The sequence below is a fragment of the Pelodiscus sinensis genome, chromosome 24, assembly GCF_049634645.1.
Source record: "Pelodiscus sinensis isolate JC-2024 chromosome 24, ASM4963464v1, whole genome shotgun sequence".
Taxonomy (NCBI): Eukaryota; Metazoa; Chordata; order Testudines; family Trionychidae; genus Pelodiscus; species Pelodiscus sinensis.
This window is the reverse complement of record NC_134734.1, coordinates 21,126,418-21,151,126: the sequence shown is the minus strand read 5'-3', so window position 1 is coordinate 21,151,126 and position 24,709 is coordinate 21,126,418. Positions and strand designations below refer to the sequence as shown.

The following is a 24,709-nucleotide window of genomic DNA, read 5'->3' as shown; positions in this document are numbered from 1 at the left end:
TCTTGATAAATCAAGACTTCAAGCTAGAAAAAATCCTTCATGTACTTTAGTTCAAAGAGGCGAGTGACATGGTGCAGAGAGAATAGTGATAGAGATGCAGCCGTGTTAGTCTGGTCTAGCTGAAACGAAAGACAGGACTATGCAGCACTTTAAAGAAGATGGTTTATTAGGTGACCAAATTGTATCACTTTGGTATATATGGTCATGCAAATTTTCTTCCACATATTGATCTGAGGAAGTGGGTCTGGCCCACGAAAGCTCATCACCTAATAAACCATCTTGTTAGTCATTAAAGTGCTGCATAGTCCTGTCTTTTGTATGGTGCAGAGAAACACTGAAAAACCCCCCAGGATCTCCACCCATCTAAGCAAGAGGAAAATTCCTTCCCAAACAGGATTATTTCAGACTTAAAAAAAAAATTATCCTGCCTCACCAGGCATAAGCATGTATACATGCATCACTGTACACGCTATGGCCCACCTCCTAGAAGAATTCATATGCTGAAAGCTAAGAACCTGATGCAAGTCCATGTATCTACTTGTGCTTAGAAAGAGTGTGCGTGTACACACACACATATTCTGGGCCTCAATTAGCATTAGCCTTCTGCAAACTACAAACAAAATATTCCCCACACATACCATTCTGAATCTAGTTGTGAGCTACACATTTCAGGGACAAGATCTCTCACTATTAATTGTTTGAAACAGAAGTTACTATGGTAGAGGGTTATACTCCACTAATGAAATGTTTCATTATGCATCCAGACCCTAATTTGACTTGGAAACCAAGCCTTCCCTCCCCCATCCCCTCTAGAAAGAAGTAGTCTTCTAAAGGAAATACACTCAACCTAAAACATCTTCTCTACAAGAAAGAATCTGTAGGTAGTTATGTATTGTATAATTACAAAGTGTTACTATTGGCCCATAAAAATCAGAAAGTGAACATAATTGTTTTAAAATCAAGTTATATTCCATAAAATGACTATGAAAATAAGAGTCAAGGTTTTCTATTTGTAAAGTCTAGAAATTTTCTACATATTTAAATTTCAAACAACAAGGAAACAAAGCAACAGTAGATGTAATCCAAGGCTTCCAGTAGCAACATTACAGTTACAGCTACTTGTTGAGAAAGACCAACATGTCAGATGATGATTGTTGAATGTTAGCATTTGATTCTCTTGATAATTTGTTCAGTTAGGTAATTAGTTCAGGGCCATTGTTACATTTCATAAACATCATGTTGCTATATCAATTTTCTTGTTTATATATTGTAAAAACAGGCTAATATTGCTATAAGAGTGAGTTATGCCTTCAGACAGAATTTACCTTCATTTACATAATTCATTAAGACCTAATAGATAGAGTCCTAAGCAGACACAAAATTTGTATCTGCATCCACACCCATATCTGTAAAAATGAGCCACGGATATGCAGGGCTCTATCAATAGAGTACTCAGCCTCAGGCAGATTAACATGTTATTTCAATATCAGAAGAGCAAATATAATATACAATGGAGAATGCTAGTGTAATACCTATAGATAAAAGCTTTTTTCAGCCATATAAGTATACTATATACAGTTAAACCTCAAGTATAAGGCCAAATGTGTGTATTAAAATGTCTAAAAGTTGACAGCCAAAATACAATAGAAGATTTCTATTAGGCAAGTTCAACAGTGAAACTGCACAATACAAGCATCTCTCATTAAGGTTTACACCCACTAACCTTCTTCGCTCTATGTTAATCCTCAGTAAATGGATAATCTGAAACTGATGTTTTCACAAAGCTGTTGTCAAAGCAACTATGGCTCCTTCACATAAGCGATATAATTAGCTTCATCCTGTAAAACATGTATGCCTAAAATGAAGTAAAAATTCCGTGAGATGTGCAATGCCTCCTTTGACTAGAAACTCTTTTGCTCAGAGAATCAGCCTAATAAGACAAATAGTTTAAAGGTCTGAACATTTGCTATGTTAAGGCTAGAAAGCTCAATGTCCTGAATTAGGCAAATTTAAGTGTAATAAGTCGGGCTGTCAATCACACAACTCACACAATTAACTCAAAAAATTAACCACAGTTAAACAATAAAATTCCAGTTGAAATTAAATATTTTGGATGTTTCTCTACATTTTCAAATATATTCATTTCTATTATATCAAAGAATAGAAAACACACAGTGCTTACGCAATATTTTGATTACAAATATTTGCACTGTAAAAAGACCAAAATAGTATGAGAACTGAAAGATACAAATACTATAGTGCAAACTCTTTGTGGAAATGCAACTTAAAAATGTTGACATTGTGTGTTATATAACCGCACTTAAAAACAAAAGAATGTAAAATCTTAAAAGCTTATAAGTCCACTTGGTCCTCCTCCTTGTTCAGCCAATCGCTCAAACAAGTTTGTTTGTATTTATGGGAAATAATGCTATTTGCTTCTTATTTATAATGTTTCCTGAATGCAAAAACAAGTATGCACATTAGGGATATAGAAAGTAATTTAAAAATCCTAGCAGTTATATGCGCTGTGGGTTCTGCAATATAAAGCTTATTTAAGCTTTATAGTGCAGAGTCCTCAGTGAAGTCTCCCTGGAAGTGGGACTGGCAGTCTCTGACAAACCTGCTCCTAGGGAGGCTTCGCTGCTAGCCCTGAGGCCGGCCCTGATCTGCAGTGAGTCACCTGAGATGGGCCCATCATGGACAGGGGCTGATCAGGCCAGCCGGAGCAGCCCCTGTCTCTAATGGGCCCCACAGGGCTGGAGCAGCCTACTGCCCACAGGCAGAGAGCTGCTTCAGCCCCTACCAGTTAATCGGAACCATTAAGCCTCACCCATTGAAGGTGAGGCTTACTGGTTAACTAGTTAATCATTTACATCCCTAGTTCCCATGGCACTTATGTATCTTGCTTGTAAATACCTTGCAATGCCAGCTATGTAAAACATTCATGTGTTCCTTCGTGCTTTGAACACCATTCTAGAGGATATTCTTCAGTGCTGATGATGCTCATTAAAAAAATACAGTTAATTAAATTTGTGACTGAACACTTTGGGTGAGAATTCTGCCATATATTTCATGTGTTAGTTTCAGATGATTACCTAATACATGTTCATTTCAAGAACACTTTCACAGCAGATTTGATAAAACATAAAGAAGGTACCAATGTGAGATTTCTAAAGATACCTCCAGCACTTGACCCAGGGTTTAAGAGTCTGAAACACCATCCAAAATCTGAGAAGGATGAGGTGTAGCTCATGCTTTCAGAAGTCTTAAAAGAGCACACTCCCATACAGACACTACAGAATGGAAGTACCAAAAAAGAAAGTCAACCTTATAAATTCATCTCTCTCTGTGTAAAAGTTTTACAAGGGGAAAGTTCACTAGGATGTTCATCCTTTTTATCAATGATATAGATATGCATAATGGTCCTCCCCTCCCCAGGTAACAATTTTTTACACTAGGGATATGAAAGTGTCAACAGTTCCACCAAAAAATCTCAGCCGTTACACGTTTACCTAAACAAACACATTTTAAGATCCCAACTGTAGAATGGGCCTGGATTTAAGAGGCTGCAAGTGAAAACAGACATTAAAGTTAGTTACTAAATTAAAATGAATAGAAAAATGCATAGCAAGTTCTAAAGAGGCAGCCATGTTAATCTGTTTCAGCAAAAAACAAGGAGTTGGCTGGCACTTTAAAGATTAACAAATTTATGAGTGTATTAAAGCATAAGCTTTCATGAGCTACAACTCACTTCCTCAGGGCACATCTTCACTCGCTGTGTTGGAGATCAACATTCTGGCATTTGATTTAGCTGCTCTAGCATACATCTGTAAATTGAATGCAGAGGGCAGCTTGAGCTGACGCCTGTAGTCTTTAAAACTGTGAGGAGTAAGGGAAGCTAACAGGGTCTCCTGCTGTTGGAATACGGCCAAACTTAGCTTAAGGTAAATCAACTCCAGCTACATATTCTACATAGCTGGAGTTGTGTACTTTCCAGGTCTAGTATAGACCTAGCCTCAGGTGCTGAAGAAAGAGATAAAGACAGACAAAGGGGGAAAATAGAATACAGAGATCAGAGCATGACTATAGTGCTAATTAAATCATTATGATGTGGCTAATCAACAGTGGTGAGACAAGAGTGCCTGAATGGAAAATTACCTATTATAATGGGAGAACCACTCCATGTATATATTTAGACCTTGGTTCAGGGTGTCAAATTTGCATATGAATTCCAGCTCAGTTTGTTTCTGAAGTTTTCTATCTGAGAATGGCAACTAGCAAGTCTGAAACTGTATGACCTAGCAGGCTAAAGTGCTCCCTGATTGGCTTTTTATGTTGCCTTTCATAATTTCTGATTTCTGCCCATTTATTCTTTTGCAAAAAGAAAGTCTGGTTTGCCCAATCTACATGGCAAGGAGGCATTGTTGGCACATATTACATCAGTGGATGTGCACATGAATGTGCCTTTGATGGCTTAGTTGATATGGTTAGGACCTGTGACCATGTCACTTGGGTAGCTAGTTCTAATTCACTGAAAAACGTATTGCATACAAATTCTTACCCTAAAGCAGGCATGTCCAAAGTCCGGCCCGCGGGCCAATTGCGGCCCGTGTTCCGGTTTAATACGGCCCCCGCTTCCTCCCCCTCTCCTGGCTCCCCGGCGCTTTTTTGAACTGGCGCGCCCAGCGCGCCACTTCCGGCCGCGCCGCTGCTGCCGCCCATGGCCTCCGCGGTCCTAGAGCCTGCCCTGTAGGGTACGTCCTCAGCCCCACTCCCCCGCTCGGCTGCGGGTTCGCCCTGCCCCCCCGGGCCGCCGTGAGGCCGGCGTGCCCTGCGCTCTCCGCCCGCCTCCGACCCTGCGGGCCCTCCGCCTTGGGGCTGAGAGTGCGGGGACGGCCCTCACGCATGTTCACTTCTTCAAATCTGGCCCTCTTTGAAAAAAGTTTGGACACCCCTGCCCTAAAGAGATGTTCTTGTTTCAGATGCAATCTTCAAGTTAGAGACAAACTCTTTGACTTGGGACTCCAGACTTCTTTGTATCCTTGTGTGCCAGGCCAGCCAAAGACAAAGGGCTGGTAGCTTCTCATTGCTTAAATAGACTCGCCCCCAAGGTGGAAATCTTTTGTTTTACATCCACCTCTTCCATAGAAAAATACCAGGATCAAAATGTAATCCTAGTACTAGGTGATATAGTCACATGTTTTCCTAGAACCTTTCCTACTTATTATAGAACACTAGAACTGGAGGAGTCCAGTTCCCTGCCCTCACAGCACGACCCAATACCATCTAGACCATCCCAGATAGATGTTTATCTAACTTGCTCTTAAATATCTCCAGAGATGGAGATTCCACTACCTCTCTAGGCAACTTATTCCAGTGCTTAACCACCCTGACAGTTAAGAAGTTTTTCCTAATGTCCAACCTAAGCCTCCCTTGCTGCAGTTTAAGCCCATTGCTTCTTGTCCTTGACCTCTGAGGCTTGGACAACAATTTTTTTCCCTCCTCCTTGTGACACCCTTTTAGATATCAGAAAAGCACTATCATGTCCCCCCTCAGTCTTCTCCCTTCCAAACTAAACAAGCCTAATTGTTTCAGTCTTCCTTCACAGCTGATGTTCTCTAGACCTTTATTTATTTTTGTTGCTCTCCTCTGGACCTTCTCCAAATCTTTCTTGAAATGTGCTGCCTAGAACTGGACATAATACTCCAACTGAGACTAAATCAGTGCAGAGTAGAGCAGAAAAATGACTTCTCATGTCTTGCTCACAACATTCCTGTTAATGAATCCCAGAATCACGTTTGCTATTTTTGCAAGAGTGTCACACTTTTGACTCATATTTAGCTTATGGTCCACTATGATCCCTAGATCCCTTTCTGCAATACTACTTCCTAGACAGTCAATTCCCATTCTGTACGGGAAACAGATTTTTTCCTTCCTAAGTGGAGTACTTTGTATTTGTTCTTATTAAACTTCATCCTATTTACCTCAGACCATTTCTCCAATTTGTCCAGATCATTCTGAATTATAATCCTATCCTCCAAAGCAGCTGCAACCCCTCCCAGATTGCAACTTAATAAGCGTACTCTCTATTCCAATATCTAAATCGTTGATGAAGATATTGATCAGAACCGGTCCCAAAACAGAGCCATGTGGAACCCCACTTCTTATGCCCTTCCAGCAGGAACTGTTAATAACTACTCTGAGAATGGTTTTCCAGCCAGTTATGCACCCATCTTATAGTAGCCCCATCTAAATTGTATTTGCCTAGTTTATCGATACAATAAAGATCATGCAAGACAGTATCAAATGCCTTGCTAAAATCTAGGTATACTGTGTCCACCGCTTCACCCTTATCCACAAGACTCATTAACCCATCAAAGAAAGCTATCAGATTGGTCTGACATGATTTGTTCTTTACAAATCCATGCTGGCTGTTACTTATCACCTTATTATCTTCCAGGTGTTTGCAGGGAATTCCTTAATTACTTGCTCCATTATCTTCTCTGGCACAGAAGTTAAACAGACTGGTGTGTAGTTTCCTGGGTTATTCTTAGTTCCCTTTTTATAGATGGGAACTATATTTGCCCTTTTCCAGTCTTCTGGAATCTCTCCCATTCTCCATGATTTTTCAAAGATGATAGCTCAGATACCTCTTCTATCAGCTCCTGGAGTATTCTAGGATGCATTTCATCTTGCAGAAACTTTTCTAAGTGATTTTTAACTTTTTTTTTTATTTTATCTTCTAAAGCTACCCCATTCCCACTACTATTCACTGTGTTAGACATTCCTTCATCATCAAACTTCTTGGTGAAGACCAAAACAAAGAAGTCATTTGTTTTGACAAAGAAGTCATTTAAGCACCTCTGCCATTTCCAAGTTTCCTGTTACTGTTTCTCACTCCTCACTGAGCAATGGGCCTACATTGTCCTCAGTCTTCTGCTTGCTTCTAATATATTTATAGAAAGTCTTCTTGTTTCCCTTTATGTCTGTAGCTAGTTTGAGCTCGTTTTGTGCCCTTGCCTTTCTAATCTTGCCCCTGCATACCTGTATTGTTTGCTTATATTCCTCCTTTGTGGAAAATTAGTAGTTTCCACTTTTTATGTAACTCCTTTTTGATTTTGAGATCACGCAAGATCTCCTGGTTAAGCAAAGGTGGTCTTTTGCCACACTTTCTATCCTTTCTACGCAGAGGAATAGCTTGCTTTTGGGCCCATAGTAATGTCCCTTTGAAAAACTGCCAACTCTCTTCAGTGGTTTTTCCCCTTAGTCTTGCTTCCCATGGGACCTTACCTATCAGCTCTCTGAGCTTACAAAAATCTGCCTTCCTAAAATCTATTGTCTCTATTTTGTTGTTACCCCTTCTACCATTCCTTAGAATCATAAACTGATTTCATAATCACTTTCACCTAAGCTGCCTTCCACTTTCAAATTCTCAAACAATTCTTCCCTATTTGTTAAAATCAAATCTAGAACAGCTTTACCCCAGTAGCTTTTTCAATCTTCTGAAATAAAAAATGGTGTTCGATGAAGTCCAAGAACTTATTGACTAGTCTGTGCGCTGCTGTGTTCGTTTCCCAACAGATATCTGGATAGTTGAAGTCCCCCGTCACCACCAAATACAAACAAATTGGATGATTTTATTGTCTAAAAAAAGCCTCATCCATGTCTTCTACCTGGGTTGGTGGTCTGTAGTAGACCCCTAGCATGACTCATTCTTGTTTTTACCCCTTTTAACCTAACACAGAAACTCTCAACAAGTCTGTCTCATATGTCCATTTCCACCTCAGTCCAAGTGTATACATTTTTAATATATAAGGCAACACCTCCTCCTTTTTTCTCCTACCTGTCCTTCCTGAATAATACCAATATTCCAATCGTGTGTATTATCCTACCAAGTCTCTGTGATACTTCAACAATGTCACAGTTGTGTTTATTTACTAGCACTTCAAGTTCTTCTTGCTTATTACCCATAGTTCTTACATTTGTATATAGGCATCTAAGATACTGATTTGATCTTGCCTCCCAGTTCTGCCGTGTCCCTCCTTTTTCTCTGCTATTATATAGCCCACTTTCCCTCCCATTTCCGACCCATCTCCCAGGTCTCCATGTTCTTTACTTACCTGTGGGTTTTGGTCACCTGCCCCCGTCAAACCTAGTTTAAAACCCTCCTCACTAGGTTAGCCAGTCTGCATCCAATTATGGTCTTCCCCTTCCTCAACAGGTGAACCCCATCTCTGCTTAGCAGTCCTTTCTGGAACAGCATCCCATGGTCAAGGAAGCCAAAGCCCTCCTGGCAACACCATCTTTGCAGCCAGGCATTCACCTCCAGGATGCACCTCTCTCTTCCTGGGCCCCTACCTTTGACAGGAAGGACTGAAGAGAATATCACCTGTGCTCCAAATACCTTCATCCATACTCCCAAAACCTTGTAGTCACTCTTGATCTGCTCAGTGTCACACCTTACAGTAACATTAGTGCCCACATGGATGAGCAGCATGGGGTAGTAGTCAGAGGGCCAATAATTCTCGACAATGCCTCTGTAATGTCTCAGATATGGGCCCCTGGCAGGCAGCATACCTCCTGAGATGAGATGTCAGAGTGACAGATGGTCAACTTCATCCCGCTCAGAAGCAAGTCTTCAACCACCACTACCCTACGATGGTCTCATACAAGAATGATGCATTCACCAAAATACAACATACAGATCCAGAAGATGGCAAAATTAAAACTGATAAGCTACATGAAGCATTTTGTTCAAAGCATCCCCAAGTTATGCACATTTATATTCATAAGCCAATGTTCATAAAATGGACAGGGAAAGACCCATCACAGGGCTGTTCTCACTTTCAGGTAACATTATAAACAAGAAGTGGGCAGCATTATCTCCTGCAAATTGTAAACAAATTTATTTGTCTAAGTGATTGGCTGAACAAGAAGTAGGACTGAGTGGACTTTTAGGCTCTAAAGTTTCACACTGTTTTATTTTTGAATACAGTTTTTTTTTGGGGGGGGGGAGTACATAATTCTAACATTTGTAAGTTCCACTTTCTGGATAAAGTGACTGCATTACAGAATATGCTTTAGGGATAATTGAAAAATACTGTCTCAGTTTAATATAAATATTTGCACTGTAAAAAATTACAGCCCTAGAAATAAGTTAAGCGCTCTCATACATGAGTGGAAAATTATACCAAGTTCTGCAACTGAAAATTGTGCACATAAGACAAGCGTGCCCCTCGCCCCTCCGCACAACCACCCCAACTACTTCTTTCTGAGAAGCAACCTAGTACACATGTAACATTTTGGGCGGACAATTCTTACCTTAGTTATAAAACTCATTTGCACACTGGCAAAGGTTAAAACCCACACAGACACCTTTTTCTGTTGGTGGATAAAAAAATGTACCCAGAATGAAAATAAATGTGAGACATGCCACTCCACCATTGTGTGTGTACCTTTGTCAGGTCAGCAAGGGAAGCAGCACAATCTAATGGTTAGATGGAAAATGGGAGGCACGAGTCCTGATTATGATGCATGATTGACTGAGCATTGTGTGAAGAACTTATGGTTTACACCTGCTGCTCAGTTTTTGTTGGTAACCCTTCCGTCTTGTGTACTCACCATACTATTATCCTCCCTAAAAAGGCACTGGTGTTACATGAAGTATCCAGAAGATAATCAAACCTAATACAACCTCTTTTAATAGTGTGTATTTGCCTATGATGCATAGAGAAGCGACATTATAAATGGCAACAATCCCTCTTGAGGAAACCATCACTGACAGATTGATGGGACTGCCATCCAAGTCGAATTTATTTTGAAAAAAGAGCCACTCCAGGTCTTATTTCTAGGCTAGATGCTGGAGAAAAACAACTCTTTATATAGCACTTTCTCTCCAAAGCACCGCACTGTTTTTTTTTTCTTTAATCACCATACTTGCGTGAAACAAGTCAGCAGTATCTAATTTTTTAAATGAGGAATCTTGAGACAAGTCAACTTCACTTGTGTGAGTCAGTCTAACAGCATGGGCAGCAAAGCTGAGATCAGAAACCAGGAGCCTTAACTCCCAGTTGCCTGCCCTCTAAAGAATGGGTACGCACAACAGAAATAAAGCGTGCACATCTGAATGCTCCCTGATCTGAGCTAAAATAATACTGGCATTCTAGAAGAGCTGGAGATTGTTTATTTTGAGGTAGATGCACAAAAACTGAGTCTGCTCAAAGACTTTGGAGATTCCCTGAACCATTCATTGAGATGTTTTAACTTAAAACATAGGGCTAATTCACTTGCTATCAGTCACCAACAGGAGCACAGAGGCGGGGAAAGGAACACAGTGATGAGACTGGATTACCAGCGATGCTCCAAGCCAGAGCACACAGCACAGTGCCACACATACAGGGCACTAGAGTGTGTGGAGCTCTCCCGCCTTGGGGCGAAGGGGAAGATGGTTGGGAAGGATGCAACCTTCCCACATGATGACAAAGAAGAGGGCGAGGAAAGCCACATGAGGAAGGTTCCCTGCACTGCCCAGAAGATCGTTTACCAACGTAGCCGGACAGGCAGAGCGGAGAACCCCCTGGCCAGCGGGGGGAGGGGCCGTTCCCTGGTCCCCATTAAAAGGGGGCTGCTGTCCTCGCCACAGGACATGGGGGAGCAGGCTGGGAGTGCCCACGTCCCAGGCCATGGGGGCCCGTGGCTGCCACAGGAATGGGGGGGGCCGGGAGCTCCCCCCTTTCCCCGCGCAGGAGGGCCCGTCAGTTCCACAGGAATATGGGGGGGCGCAGAGACGGGGAGCTCCCCCTCCCCCAGTGCGCGGGGCTCGCTATCACGGCCACAGGAGCACGGGGGGGCCCGTGCGGGTCCTTCCCCGGGGCACGCGGGCCTCCGCGCGCGCACACGAGGCCTACTCAGCCCTCGAGCCCCGGAGCACGCGCCCGCGCCCCGCCGCCAGCCCCGCGGCCTGCCCGCGCCCCGCCGCCCGCGCGGCCTCACCTCAGCGCCGCCCGGCCCCGGCCCCGGCCCGAAACTTCCGCGCCCCGCCGCGGCGGCCTGGCTGCGTCGACTGACGGAGACGGAACGTTGGGGCGGAAGCGGAAACGGCCCCGAGCGAGGCGGCCGCGCGGGGAATCGGGCACCCGCACGTGACGCGGGAGCCTCAATCCCGGTGGGGGAGGGAGTCACGTGACGGAGAAGACGCGCCTCCCCCGTGCTCCTGAGCCCCGCGGCTCACGTATCACGTGACAGGGGTGAGGAGAGGGGGAAGCAACGGAAGTTGTGTTACGTCACATGCCGTTCGTGCTCTAGTGCCTGGGCAGTAGCGTGGGTGCGCGGAGGTAGAGGTGGGCGGGGCCAGGACAGCTGGGGTCCTGCCCCGCCCCCCCGGGGGGCAGAAGATCCAGGGGGGCTGGGATCCTGCCCCCCCAAGGGCCCGTTCCAGGCGCTGGAGGGAGGAGGAGATGGGGGGGGGACAGGCCCCAAAACCAGGGGGGCAGAAGATCCAGGGGGGCTGGGTTCATGGCACAAGCTAGCTCCCTCCGCCCCCCTGCCCCGCCCAGCCAGGAGCCGGAGGTTGGGGGATTCAAAGGGGCTGGGGTCCTGGCCCCATTGCCCTCCAAGAGCCAAATTCAAGAGGTAAAGGGCAAAGGATTGGATGCTGGCACCCAGCTTTTGCCAGGGCTAAGTAGGGAGGGGAAGAGAGTGAGGCAGGGCTGAGCTGAATTCGTGATCTCTAGCTTCCCCCTGAGGCAGACACATATAGGAGAAGACGGGGGGTTTGGTAGAAGCCTGCCCTCATGGCACCAGTCAGATATGGATTGGGTGAAATCAGCACTTTGCTGTGTTGTGCTATCAATCAAATCACCTTCTTATTTCTTCTGTGGTCTTCTTGGCCATGTCTCTTCCCCAAGCAGCAGGAGATGAGAATGTCATTGCACCATGCCAAAATGTCAGTGCAGTGCGCTCTGTACACCTGACACCTGCAGTTACCACATCACAGAATGTGCCAGAACTCCATCGTGGTGGAGTCCCCCCCAGCACACCAGGGAGACCCGGAGCAGCTTTTCTCGCCCCGGAGGACGCGGTGGCGGGACCGCTGCGCTCTGGGCGGTCCCACCGCCCGCGAGCTCCGGGGTGAGAAAAGCCGCGTTCGTAAGTGCGGATCCGACATAAGTCGGATCCGCGTAAGTCGGGGACTGCCTGTATACTGCTATCCAAACATAGCCTCTGTAAAAGGGATCTCTGACTGTACTCCACAAAGGACTTAAGTCGCATAGGATTGGCTTATTTCTAGCTGCCAAATCACATTAAAGGATATTTAAACAGAACTTAAATACTTTCCACACTGAAAGTTTGAGGGCCTCAGATGGGTTCTTGGAGACAAGCCTTTTATTTTTCCATGGGAGACAACTAATATTAGGTGGATCAACTACTGTGTATTTTTATACAACAGGGAATTGTGGAAAATGGCGCACAATGAACAGTAAAGGGTGTTATAAGATACTACACATGCGTAAAACTGTCAGAAAAAGCATGGCTATGTGAGAAACAAGATTGCACTGAGGAAAGCATTTCCAGACACAGGGACAGGAGGGTGTGAAAATTGTATCTGCAGTGGTAACGTCAATATTTCCCCACATGATTAAGAGGAACTTTAATAAAAATTGGAGATTATTAAGTGGAAACTCCACTAAAAAAAACTAAGGTAAAACACAACAGAAGCAGAATTATTCACCCAGGAATCTAAGGACTTATTTTAGTTTTTTACTTTCAATTTGGCAATGTAAAAGGACCTCGAAGTGGACATAGATATGTTTGCATTCACTTTAAGGCTTCTTAACGCTACAGAGCTGAATAATGGGACTGCAGTATAAATAAAATTAAGGCTGTGAGCCCCTACAGTCTTAAAAATAATTTGCAAATGATGTATATGAATTCCAGAATCCACATTATTTGCTGCCAATCAAGCGTAAAATAAAGGGAAGGTGAATGAAAATATTTGTGAGCATCTTTATTCTGGAATAAATCAAACCTAACTCAGGTTTTTTCCACTTTTTTCACAAACTATGCCAAGTAAGAGATTATAATTAGAGCCCTGCAGGGATACAACATTTGGATCTGTATCCATTCACAATCCAAAAAAACAGGCCACAAATATCTGTGGATTTGCAGAGGTCTAATTATAATGAGCAGCAAGCACTATTTAAAGGAATCATTCATAAAAGGAAATATATTAAAACCTGAATTAATATAGTTTGCTTATGTCTGTCACCCAAGAACAGCAGGACAACATGCTAAAATGCATACTTTTATTAACAGATAGGCACAACATAGTAATTGTTCAGAAGCTGAGAGATTTGATGGTATGATGGTCTTCAATCCTGCCCTGGTGGAGAAGAGAATTCAGTCTCCATGGCCCATTCGCTCATTGGCCTCTCAGTTGACACTAGCAACGAAGAGATCAGCTATGACAGTGGTGTGGGTTTTGTTTTATGTTTGCTTGTTTGTTTTAAAAAGAAGTTACAGTTTTCCCAGCTATTGTAATTCTTGGGATCTAAGAACCTAGCCAGGGGTCCGGTCGATTCTTCCTCATTAGAAAGCCAATCTTCCTGGCCATTTCTGCATTATAAATCCGCCGGCATGTCTCATAGGTCTCCCGCTGCCTCTTGCGACATGGTTTCTCATAGTACCGGCGCCGTCTGGCATCTTCAATGATCCCATCCATCGTTAGAATTCTGAGGAGATTAATCAATGTCATTTTGAATTCCTCTACGGCCTTACATTTGAGCACAACAAAGATTTTAACAAATATTCATTTGTTAAGTCTACATACCGTGAAGTCAATTGTCCACACAGGACAGCGGGAATAGAATCTAGAAGTCCCATCTTTCCGCCCTCTGCTCCAAACATTTATCCACACTCCCTCCCAACGAATGGCACCAATAGAGGATTTCAGCACAGTAGGCATAATTTATTAAACAGCGACAAAAGTAACCCTTCCCAACTGCCTCTCATTACAGATGATGCTCCTTTTCCAGATTCAGATTTGTCTGCAACCCTGATGTGTTCTAAACTGTTTATTTCTATAAATCATTAATGTCAGAAACATCAAGTGAGAAAACAAAGGGAGACTTCAGCTAGAGAAATCCCGCCCCCCATAATTTTCACGTTCCCGATATAAAACGTTATTCCCTGGGCCTCATTTTGGGGTTTGTCTTCTATGTTGCTGCGCTTGGCACATTGAGAAATAGATGGAGGAAAATCAAATCCCTTTAAAACGTTGCTATTAAACTATCTGGTAGCTGTGAGAAAAATGGATTAGTAGGACTGTGGCAGCTTCCTCCACGCTCTCCTCTCTATAGGCTGCAGGCTCAGACGTGCTATTCAGAAGAGGACAGTGGTGCAGAGATTAGGGAAGGTACATGGAAGTCTGATCTAGACATTACTGCAGGCAATAGACTCCTATTGCATCACCATAGAGTTGAGGAACCTTTTACCCACAACATGACGCATTTTATAAGTAAACAGACTCAGCTACATGAAGACCTCAATAAGGCTGCTTTCCATACATGTCACTGAATGCAAGCAATCTGTTTCAGCTGCATTCCTCTGCAAAGTTATTCATGGAAACGGTCTGAACGACATAACTGTGGCCAAGCTGTCCGTTATAAACAAGCAGGACTCTGTCTTTCCCCATACTGAGCAGTGCCCTTCAGTAGCGTTACTTGCCATGTCAACTTTCATTCCCCTTCTCTTACAATGGGACTACTACCAAAGTTCAGGTAGTGGCTTTCAATCGTTTCCCACATCTTTTAACAGAATAAGAGTTAAGAACTGGGAACTACGTTTCCTGACTGCCAGAAGTGGAGACAAGTTGCTAAGAAGGAGTACAAAAGAATAGCACAGGCATGTAGGAACAAAATCAGGACCAGCCTACACTAAAAACTTATATTGATATAAGTCCATTGCTCAGGGGTATGAAAAATCCACAATGTCAGAACAATATAAGTAATATCAATCTAACCTCGCCTCCCTGTATAGACTGTGTTTAGTCAATGGGAGAGCATCTCCTGCTGATCTAGCTACCGCTTCTCACAGAGGTGGATTAACTCTGCTAACTAGAGAAGCTTTTCCATCAGCATAGTAGCATCTTCACTAAAGCACTACAGCTGCACTGAGGTACCTGTGCCATTGCAGCGCTGTATTCGAAGTAGGGATGTAAGTGACTACTTGGGTAGTCGAGTCACTACTTGCCTACTCGCTCCACCTCTCCCGCCTCTATCCCAGCCTGCTGCGGCTCTGCTTTTTAAGGGTATTGAGAGCTGCCTGGCTCTTACTACACTTAAAAGACAGAGCCACAGTGGGGGACCTACCCTGGACCTACCCCCAGTGCAGCTCTGCAGTTTTAATGTGGCAGGAGCCAGGCTGCCTGTGCGCCTGGCTCTTAGTACATTTAAACTGCACAGCTATAGCTCATTGACATGGGCTGCCATGCACACAGGCTGCTCCTTGGCAGCCTCCCCGCAGCAGCCTCTGTCCATAGGGAGCTCAGACCCGAGGACAGGGGTTGCTGCCACCCCGCACTGCTGCGTCTGTATCAGACAGCAGTGTGGGGCAGCAGGCAGGCAGTCTGCATGGGGAGCTGGTTTTTTTAATTGTTCTATAGGAGCATAGAGACTCCTTCAGGCACTAGAGGAATGTATCTGTCATCACAGTGAGTCAAAGACAGGCATCAATCTCAATAGAAGGCTTAGATCTCAATAGCAATAAGAGAAGGTCCATCTTTAGGCTGAGGCCAGTCACTCAGCCTAGCAGTTTGGAAGTCCAATTTTACAACATGCTAAGCAAGGAGACTTCTACCATGTTCACAACATGTTCTCATCTATATCATGTTCTCACACTGTTTGATTACAACCATGCTTAGACATGGCTATTCTGAAAACACAGACAGGGCCTTAATCTTCCTCTTAAGTTGATCTTCCCAGCTGTCTTTTTTTTCCTCTTTACTCTTCAGGATTAAAGAAAATCAGAAGGCAAAATAGGGGAGTTTCACTGCTACATGGACAAAACTGCTATTTAGCTGCCCGATCATATAAAATACTTCATTTGTCTACTTAGGAATTTCTTATCACTCCATAGAATGACAAACAGAAAAGAACATCGAGGGCTAATACAGAGCTTATACAGATTTAGCAATTTGCTGTCGTGATGACTGACCTGCCAGTAATACAGTTAGGGATGTTAAATTTAGATTAATTAACTAATCGAGTAATTGATGGGATTTCCATCAACTATTCAATTAGTCTATAAGGGCGCCGCCTCCTTTCAACTGTAGCAAGAGTCCTGCCGGGCTCTTGTTACAGTTCAAAAGCAGGGATGGTGCTTGGTCCTGCCGTGAGGGCAGGGGACTGGACTCGATAACCTCCCAAGGTCCCTTCCAGTTCTATGAGATAGGCATATCTCCATATAATACATATTTTATTTTATTAGAAGCCTCACAGGGAGCATGGGGGCTTCTCCCTGTGGGGCTTCTGCTTTTCAAAAGAGAGACACTGTCAATTATGGTAGTTTAGGCCTGCAATTTAGGGAGTGTAAAGAAAGAGTTTTACAAACCTGATTATTAACAGAGTTTTAATTACATTATTAAAAAAATCAATTAAAACTGTTTTTTATTGAGATTAAACATTTCCTGTCAGCATTGGGAACTCAAACACTACAGCCTCTCTGACAAGGCATGAGAATCAGAAAATAAAACTATCCAGAAAAATGTGAAATTAATTGTCATTTTCTTACCCAAACAAAATGAAGTGTCCAAAAAAACAAAAACAAAAACCAAACACCCCGCCTCATCACAGTAAAAAACAATGAGAGGTAAGTTAGATTTTTAAAACATAATTATTTTTGAGGTAACCGAGTCTAAAGTACTGCTGGCATCGCAAATCCAGAAATCTGTTTTTTAAAGAATACTTAATAATATGACAGTGGTAGAAATGTAGCCGTGTTAGTCTGGTGCAGCTAAAACAAAAAACTTACTGTGCTACACAGTCCTGTTTAATAATATGACAGTTTCTCTTTAACAAAGTTCAGATTTGAATAGAAGCCTTAATAGAGTAGCATTCACATGGCAATGCACGCAGCCTGCATGTCAGCAGATAACGTGTGTAAGATAAATAGTCGTGAATGGACTGAAAAACCCACCCACAAGTGTTCAGCATCCAATGAGATACCGCTCAGTTGTTTCTAGCTCTCCTCCTCGTCACAAAAGAACAGCAAATCTGAAGGCAGCAAGTTTTTCTGCATCACGCACTTGTTATGCAACCACATGCGTTCAATTACAGTCCCACGGGCAAGGGCTAGGAGATGCACATGTTCGGCTCACCAGCTGCACAAGCATTTTAAAAACGTGTTGCCCTTTGTACGGTTCTGAACAGACACTTATGGTGTAACTGCAGTCCAATCTATATTTAAACCAACAACTATGATCTGCAAAACTGCTGGTCACAGTAATGGGAGAAGAAATACAAAGCCACGCACTGTGGATAGTGCTGTTAAAAAGGGACGCAGTTAAAAATCTGAGGGCCCGATGATGACCTGCAAATATGTTTTTTAAATGAGCCAATTAGTGCTGAATGCTTCTAACTACAACTGGTAATGAGGTCCCCTCTAGCCATGGTCAGCCAGCTCCAACCTAGTTATGCCTGACATCCACCATGTGGCACTGGCTCAGCAGTCCAAGGACAGTGCAGCACGGAGCACCTATATGGCACCATGTATACATTGGTTTGAAGAGCACAGCTTTGCAAAGATTGTTCTATAAGGGATAAAGAAGTGATTGTGCAGAGCCATACCATGGTTTTAAACACCACTTCCGTGACTCTAGTGCAAGATCCGGTCCCCAGGACCTTCAAGCAAGCTCCCTGCCTGCCACAGCTCCAGACCTTTCAAAGTGGCCAGCTGCTGGGGCCATGTACCTCTAGGTGCCTCATGTTCCTTGGAAGGGTGAAGGGGGGAGAGAAGACTTTGCGTGCTGCCCCCGTCCCAGGCACAATAGGAGCTGTAATGATTGTGCTGGGGCAGGGACAGTGCACGAAGTCTCCCACAGCGCACGGCACAGAGAGACACGTGGCAGCTGAGCTGTGAAAGGAAGGGAACCTGCCTGAGGTGCCTGCCAAGCTGGTGTCTGGGAGACATCTAAGCTGAGCATCTCCCAGCCAAAGCCTGCCTCTGGTACCCCATTCCCTCCTGCACGCCAACTCCCTGCCCCAGGTTCCCTCCTCCCACCCGCTCCAGGTCACCATCCAAACCCACTGTACTAGGGATGTGAACAGTTAACCAGTTATCTGGTAAGCATCATCCTTACCGGGTGACGCTTACTGAGTAACGGTTACCTGGAAGAAGCCCCCCGTCAGCAGACTGCTGCTCCAGCCCCATCAAGTTCCTGCATAGGGTCACCAACCCATCCTGCACAGCTGTGGCCAGGGCCGGCAGCCAGCCCCACACAGAGCTAGGACTGGGAGCTGGTAGCCAGGCCCCCACAGGACTTGGAGTGGGATCCCCACAGACTGAGGGCTGCTCCAGTGTCAGGCTGAAGAGGTACCCTGCCCAGGATCCCACTTAGTCGGTTAACCAGTTAAATATTAGTTTATCCTAACATTTAACCCCTTCACTGATTAATCAGGATTTTACATCCCTACTCTGAACCCCAGGTCACAACTCCCTCCCAGACCCTGCATTCCATCCTAGACCTGTCCCCCAGGCCAGAATCCTCTCTTGCACTCATACCCCCTCCCAGATCCTGCACCCTAGCCTCCTGCCCAAGTCATAACCCTCTGCATCCCCTTTGGCACCCCTCCCCCAGGTCAAAATCCTCTCATTCACCCATATCCCCTCTTGGACCTTGCACCCCAATTTCCTGCCCCAGATCACAACCTCCTCCTTCACCCAAACTTCCTCTCAGACCCTACACTCTCTTCTACACCCCCAATTCTCTATCCTGAGTTTCCTTCTGCATCCCTCCTCCATCCCAAGTCCCACACCCCCTCCATACACACTTACCAAGATCTTCGAGTGGCTCCCATAAAAAAAATGATTGCCCACCCCTGACCTAGTGTAATCAAGCTCCACACTTCAGCAAAGTTATCAGTTTCACATCACCTGGGAATGGGAGTTAGTTAGAAAATCAAGACTAAGGGGGAGACAAACAAAATACTTTAATATTTAGGAACATGCCCCTGAAAAGCAGCCAGCTCTGAGGTGAAGAGGGCCAATCATGAATACACAGTATACTGCAGAACAGGGTATAGCCAGGAGAAATGAAGGTTATAACGTGCCTTGAAATAAAAGCAGCTATCATTTCTAAATTTCTTTATGATGATGCAAAACTGATCTCAAAGCCACCTCCAAGTAAATGAAGTACTTTTCCAAAGATAGTGTTGTTATCAGCTGGAAGGGGAACACCACAGAGGACCTAATCCCCCTCCAAACACACACAGAGACATAACAATGTGCAAGAAATCACAATTTTAGTTGTAACTCCTGCCTTCCAGCACTAGGAGATCAAAGTACTTAATAGAAGCTGAGGCCTGTTGCCAGTGTTTGAATCAATGTCACAATGAGAGACATGAGCTAACAGAAAACATACTGCTCTTGTAGATTTTTAGCACCCACACCAGCAGAGGTCAGTATGATCACAAGACTGAAGAAGAATCACTGTAACGTTGAAGCAAAATGCACTACAATGTAGCACTTTAAAGACTAACAAGATGGTTTATTAGATGATGAGCTTTCGTGGGCCAGACCCACTTCCTCAGATCAAATAGTGGAAGAAAATAGTCACAACCATATATACCAAAGGAGTCCCCAGCTGATCCCGGGTTCCGTGGAAATGCCGTGCTGCCGCTTTGAAGTACCCCTTCTTCCCCCTCCTTGCTGCCTCTATCTGATAGAGGAAGCAAGGGTGGGGGAATCGGAGAGTCGACTAGTCCTTTACATCCCTAATTATTATTATGCAGCATTTACATTTGCAGACATTACAGATGTTAAAACGGCTAACCGGTTAAACAATCGCACTTAACTGGTTATATCCTAGGCTGCCATGGCAATGGCATCCCACTGCTCGCCCCGCCACAGCTGGGAGGTCCCGCCGCCTGGCCCACCAGCCCTGCTGTAGCCAGACTTACTCCAGCCTGGCACAGCTGGCCACTGCTAGAGTTAACTGGCAAGGGCCGGTTAACCAGTAAGCCTGATAAGTCTCATGCTTACCGGTTAACCATTAACATGCCTAGGCTCATTGATCTACAGAAGGGAATTACAGTATTTACATTTTGCAGATGGAGAAACACAGATCTTGACTCTCAACCAGTGAGGGAATCCTCGTCAAAGCCAGAAATCAGTCCCTGACTCCTATGCTCAGGACTGTTATTTATTGAGCTCAGACAATATATTTGGCAGTGCACACACAGAAAACTTCCCTAGAAGCTTACACTGTAAATCACATAGACCAGGCTGTCTCCTCTCTGATGGATGGAAATCTACGTACCCACACTATAGAACACTGCCCAATGAACTCACATTAACCTGAAAGAATCAAACGGTGGCCACAAAAGAATAAGAGAAAGGAAGTGAAAAAGACACATTCTAAACATGGCCCAGCTACAAGGCTTGACAATTTATCTTGAAATGAAAAGGCCTGGTATAAATGAATATTTTTTCCTTAAGACAGAAGAAGATGAATGCTAACATGCCACTGAACTAAGACCTCATCCGGTTCTGATGAGTATTATCCTTAACACCTTCCTGTGTTTCAAAAAAGGCATCCTAGCACATGCTAGACCTATAGTAAGACAAATGCTGCTTCACAGTAACGATTGTACCTCCCTTAACCAGGACTCCCTGGTCTGGCAACCAGACCACAGATGCTCCTAGACCACAGAGCCCAGGAACAGTATTCGTAAATACTTCTTATTATTCAGCCCATGTTCCCTTAACTTGTCATCCTAATTTTCTAGCTATAACCCTTTTTGTGCTGCTATAAACTAGACCGTCCTCTCATTGGCATCTACACCCTTTAAATACATGTACGTGTTTTTTATGTCTCCCTTCAGATGATTAAGGAGAAACATTCATCCTTTCACAGGCTGACTAGCTTTATTCTATGCTAAATTTTACCTTTCCCCCCTTGAAATGTAAAGTAATACAGATTAAATGTAGTGATTTTAATTAACACAGGGTGCGGACATTCATTTTCCTGTGATACAATGAAAATGTTAGTAAAGCTGTGAGACTGTGGTTGCTTTGTGCATTTCCCATCCATCACGAACCCAGATTTGCTGAACTCGGTTTCACTGAATGTGTCATTTCTTTCCAGGATTAATGAGTTCTTCCCTATGCTTGGGGTTGCTCATGCCCAACCCCAGCCAGCTTGTTTCAGAGGCTGCTCTCACAGTGCAACAAAGACAAGATAGTCTAGATAGAGGGGCTGTTCTAGCTGGATCATAGCTCTTTAAAGCCACCTAGTAGTCCCTCTGCTGCAGTTTAAAGTCAGTGAACAGAAAATTCACATTTACCAGAGCTTGTCAAATGGCCCCTCTAATTTTTCTGTGTTCTCATGTGTCCCCAACCCCTTTGATCACAGTCACTCAATGACAGAAGCAAGAACAGAATCCAGATTCCTGACCCCCCTCCTCAGGCCGCTGCTCTAACCCCTAGGCCACACACAATTAAAACTATTACTATTGGTTAGAAATCTCTCTTTCCCCAAGCAGTGATTGAGAATGTGATTTGCTCAAGTGTTTCTTTGCTTTGACAATATGCCAAAAAAAACAAATCACAATGTATCTGAATGAAAATAACTAGAAGCAAGACGAACAGTATTTGCCACAAACAAAAAGCATGGATCCACAGGGGACTCGCTTTGCTGATCAATAAAATGCAGCCACTTCTGAAGTGGAGTCTGACAGCTGTTAACATTTACCTGTTTAGTGTCCTGTAAGCAGCATCCACATTCCCATTCTGGACCATCACTGTTCTGGCAATAAATTTCAGGTGATGTGTCATTTTGGGTGTAGCTATCCCTGAAGAAGCTTCAATCACAGAGCTAGGGGGCTTTCAAGATGTTTTTGGCTCATACACAGATAACCTGATCTTCAGGGGGAAATCACTGAAGTAGAACCTGACACCTAAGGCAGGAAAGAAGCCAGAAAACTTAAGCCTAAGTAAACAGACATCACACATTTCATGTGCTTTTTCCAACTGATGTGTACAGTGCGCAGCAATTGATAGGTTTCTATCCTAAGGTACTTTCTACAGTACATTTTTAACCAGAAAGCTTTAAACCCTACACAAGCAGCATTCTTGAAAATGGGATGTTATTAGATGTGTACAGGTTTACTGTGGTCAGGCTTGCTTGTGCTTTCCAGCTCTGATCACACTTTTAATTACTATTCCTTTGAAGACACGCTTAAAATAATCACAGAATCGTAGGACTGGAAGGGACTAGGGATGTTTCGGTATAGCTGTTTAAAAGATTAACCAATAAACCTAGGCTTATCGGTTAATCCAAAAGACTACACACAACCTCTCTACCCCTTGCTGCTTCTGTATGAGAGGCAGTGAGAGAAGGGGAGGCTAGAGATGGTGCCCATGGGGAGCTGGCTTATAAATGCCAATTCCCATGGAGGCACCTGCCCCCCCCCACAGGGTCAGCATCACGGGAAGCAGGTGGAAGCCGGTGCTTCTAGTCTAGGCTCCTGCACTCATGGCAGGACTAAGTATTTTCTAGACCTGTCCAACCAGTTCCGAAGCAGTAGTCACTATAGTGGCTACTGCTATAGCAAGCTAGCCACACTCAACCAGCCATATAGCCAATTGTTCAAGCCAAATAGCCAGATGTGGCTAGCGGCTAATGTGTTGGACACCCCAGTTCTAGACTATTCCTAACAATGTTTGTCTAATCTGCTCTTAAAAATCTCCAATGATGGAGATTCCACGACCTCCTAGGCAATTTATTCCAATGCTTGACCGACCTGACAGATACGAGGTTTTTCCTAATGTCCAAACCACACCTACCTTGCTGCAATTTAAGCCATTGCTTCTTGTCCTAGGTATACTCCAAGGGTGCGTCTAGACTGGCAAGATTTTGTGCAAAAGCGGCTACTTTTGCACAAAAACTTGCCAGCTGTCTACACTGGCCGCTTGAATTTGTGCAAGAGCACTGACATTCTAATGTAAGAATTCAGTGCTTCTTGCGCAAAAACTTTGACGCTCCTGCTCAGGGATAAGCCCTCTTGTGCAAGAATACTTGCGCAAGAGGGCCAGTGTAGACAGGCACCTTAATTTTTTGCGCAAGAAAGCCCGATGGCTAAAATGGCCATCGGAGCATTCCTGCGCAAAAGCACGTCTACACTGGGCACGGATGCTTTTGCGCAAAAGCATCCGTGCCAATCTAGACACTCTTTTGCGGCAATACTTTTAACAGAAAAACTTTTCCATTAAAAGTATTTCCACGAAATCATGCCAGTCTAGACGCAGCCAGAGATTCAAGAGACTATTTTCTCCCTCCTCCTCCTTAACAATCTTTTATGTTCTTGAACACAGTTATGGCCCCTCTCAGTCGTCTCAGATTAAACAACCCCTCCTTTTTTTTTTAATTTTCAAATCTTGCCTCACAGGCCATGTTTTTCTAAGGCCTTTTAATCATTTGGGGGGCTCTTCTCTGGACTTTCTCCAGTTTGTCCACAACTTTTCTGAAACAGAGCGAGCCCACGCGCCACCTGAGGCTGAGGAAGAGACTCTCCACCTATTGACACTTGACTCGTCCAGCAGAGGGAGGGCTGGGTGGTGGTTGAGCATCTCCCCTGGGGGGATATCGGGGTCCAGGGCAGGTGCAGGGGGAATGGGGGGTCCAGGGCAGGAGGATGGGGAAGTGGGGGGGGGGGTTCAAGGCAGGGGGATGTTGTGGCCAAGGAAGGATTGGTGACCCCCCCCCTCAGTTCTGTGTCTGGCACCCCCCCCCGCCATAGGGGCGGCACCCCCCCACCCCTCTCCCGCCACCCCGCCCCTATGGCGGGGGGGGTGCCAGGCCCCCAGCCCCCCCTCTAACCGGGCGGGGCCCCCCTTCACCGCACCCGTGGGCGGGGCACAGGCCGCTTGCAGCGCGCCCCGGAGGAGCCCGGGGACCCCGAGCGGCCTGTGGCGGCCTCGCCTCGAAACACTCACCCGCCCGCCCGAGCGGCCCGGCCCGCCACACACACCGGAAGCGGAAGCGGAGCGCCGCCTGCGAAACCATGGCAACCGGGCCCGCCTACTGGGGGAGGTGAGAGGGGGCAGAACGGGAAGGGGGGGGGTCTAGGGCAGGGGGAGGGGCAAGGAAAGTGTGTGGGGGGGGTTCGAGGCAGAGGGATATTGGGGTCCAGGGCAGGGGGAATGGGGGGTCTAAGGCAGGGGGAGGGGGAAGTGGGGGGATTCAAGGCAGGGGGATATTGGGGCACAGGGCAGGGGGAAGTGGGGGGTTGGGGGAGGGGGAAGTGGGGGTTCAAGACAGGGGGATATTGGGGTCCATGGCAGGAGGCTGGGAAGTGGGGGGGGTTCAAGGCAGGGGGATGTTGGGGCACAGAGCAGGGGCAGGTGTGGGGGGTGCAGGGCAGGGGGAGGTGTGGGGTAACACAGGATGGGGAGATATCTGGTGGCCAAGGCAGAGGGTAGGACAGGGCAGAGG

General features: G+C 45.1%; 2 protein-coding genes across 4 annotated transcripts in view; both read right to left on the bottom strand.

Moving 5' to 3' along the window:
- The window catches only part of PRPF3 (pre-mRNA processing factor 3), a 36,735-nt gene extending 25,586 nt beyond the window's left edge, over nt 1-11,149 (bottom strand). For 2 of the 3 annotated variants that reach the window (XM_075907412.1, XM_075907415.1), the window contains exons 1-2: nt 10,993-11,149; nt 1,724-1,855 (exon numbers count right to left, since the gene is read on the bottom strand). The gene's annotated coding sequence lies outside the window, so the exon portion shown is untranslated. The remainder of the gene's footprint in view (nt 1-1,723; nt 1,856-10,992) is intronic. The other variant, XM_075907413.1, reaches the window with a different exon arrangement.
- A 2,141-nt stretch (nt 11,150-13,290) lies between these two features.
- MRPS21 (mitochondrial ribosomal protein S21) lies at nt 13,291-24,318 on the bottom strand. The gene is made up of 3 exons (XM_075907422.1): nt 24,211-24,318; nt 21,968-22,172; nt 13,291-13,730 (listed from the first exon to the last, which is right to left on the bottom strand). Exons 2-3 carry the CDS (start codon nt 22,048-22,050, stop codon nt 13,550-13,552), a joined length of 264 nt encoding a protein of 87 aa, XP_075763537.1. The 5' UTR covers nt 22,051-22,172; nt 24,211-24,318; the 3' UTR covers nt 13,291-13,549.
- Nucleotides 24,319-24,709: the final 391 nt, after the last annotated feature.

Excerpts from the sequence above, each read along its gene's own strand:
- MRPS21 (XM_075907422.1), bottom strand. The coding sequence starts at position 22,050 with ATGACACATCACCTGAAATTTATTGCCAGAACAGTGATGGTCCAGAAT. Across the intron at positions 13,731-21,967 it reads GCTTACAGGACACTAAACAG|AATTCTAACGATGGATGGGA; the intron begins GTAAATGTTAAC and ends TAATCTCCTCAG.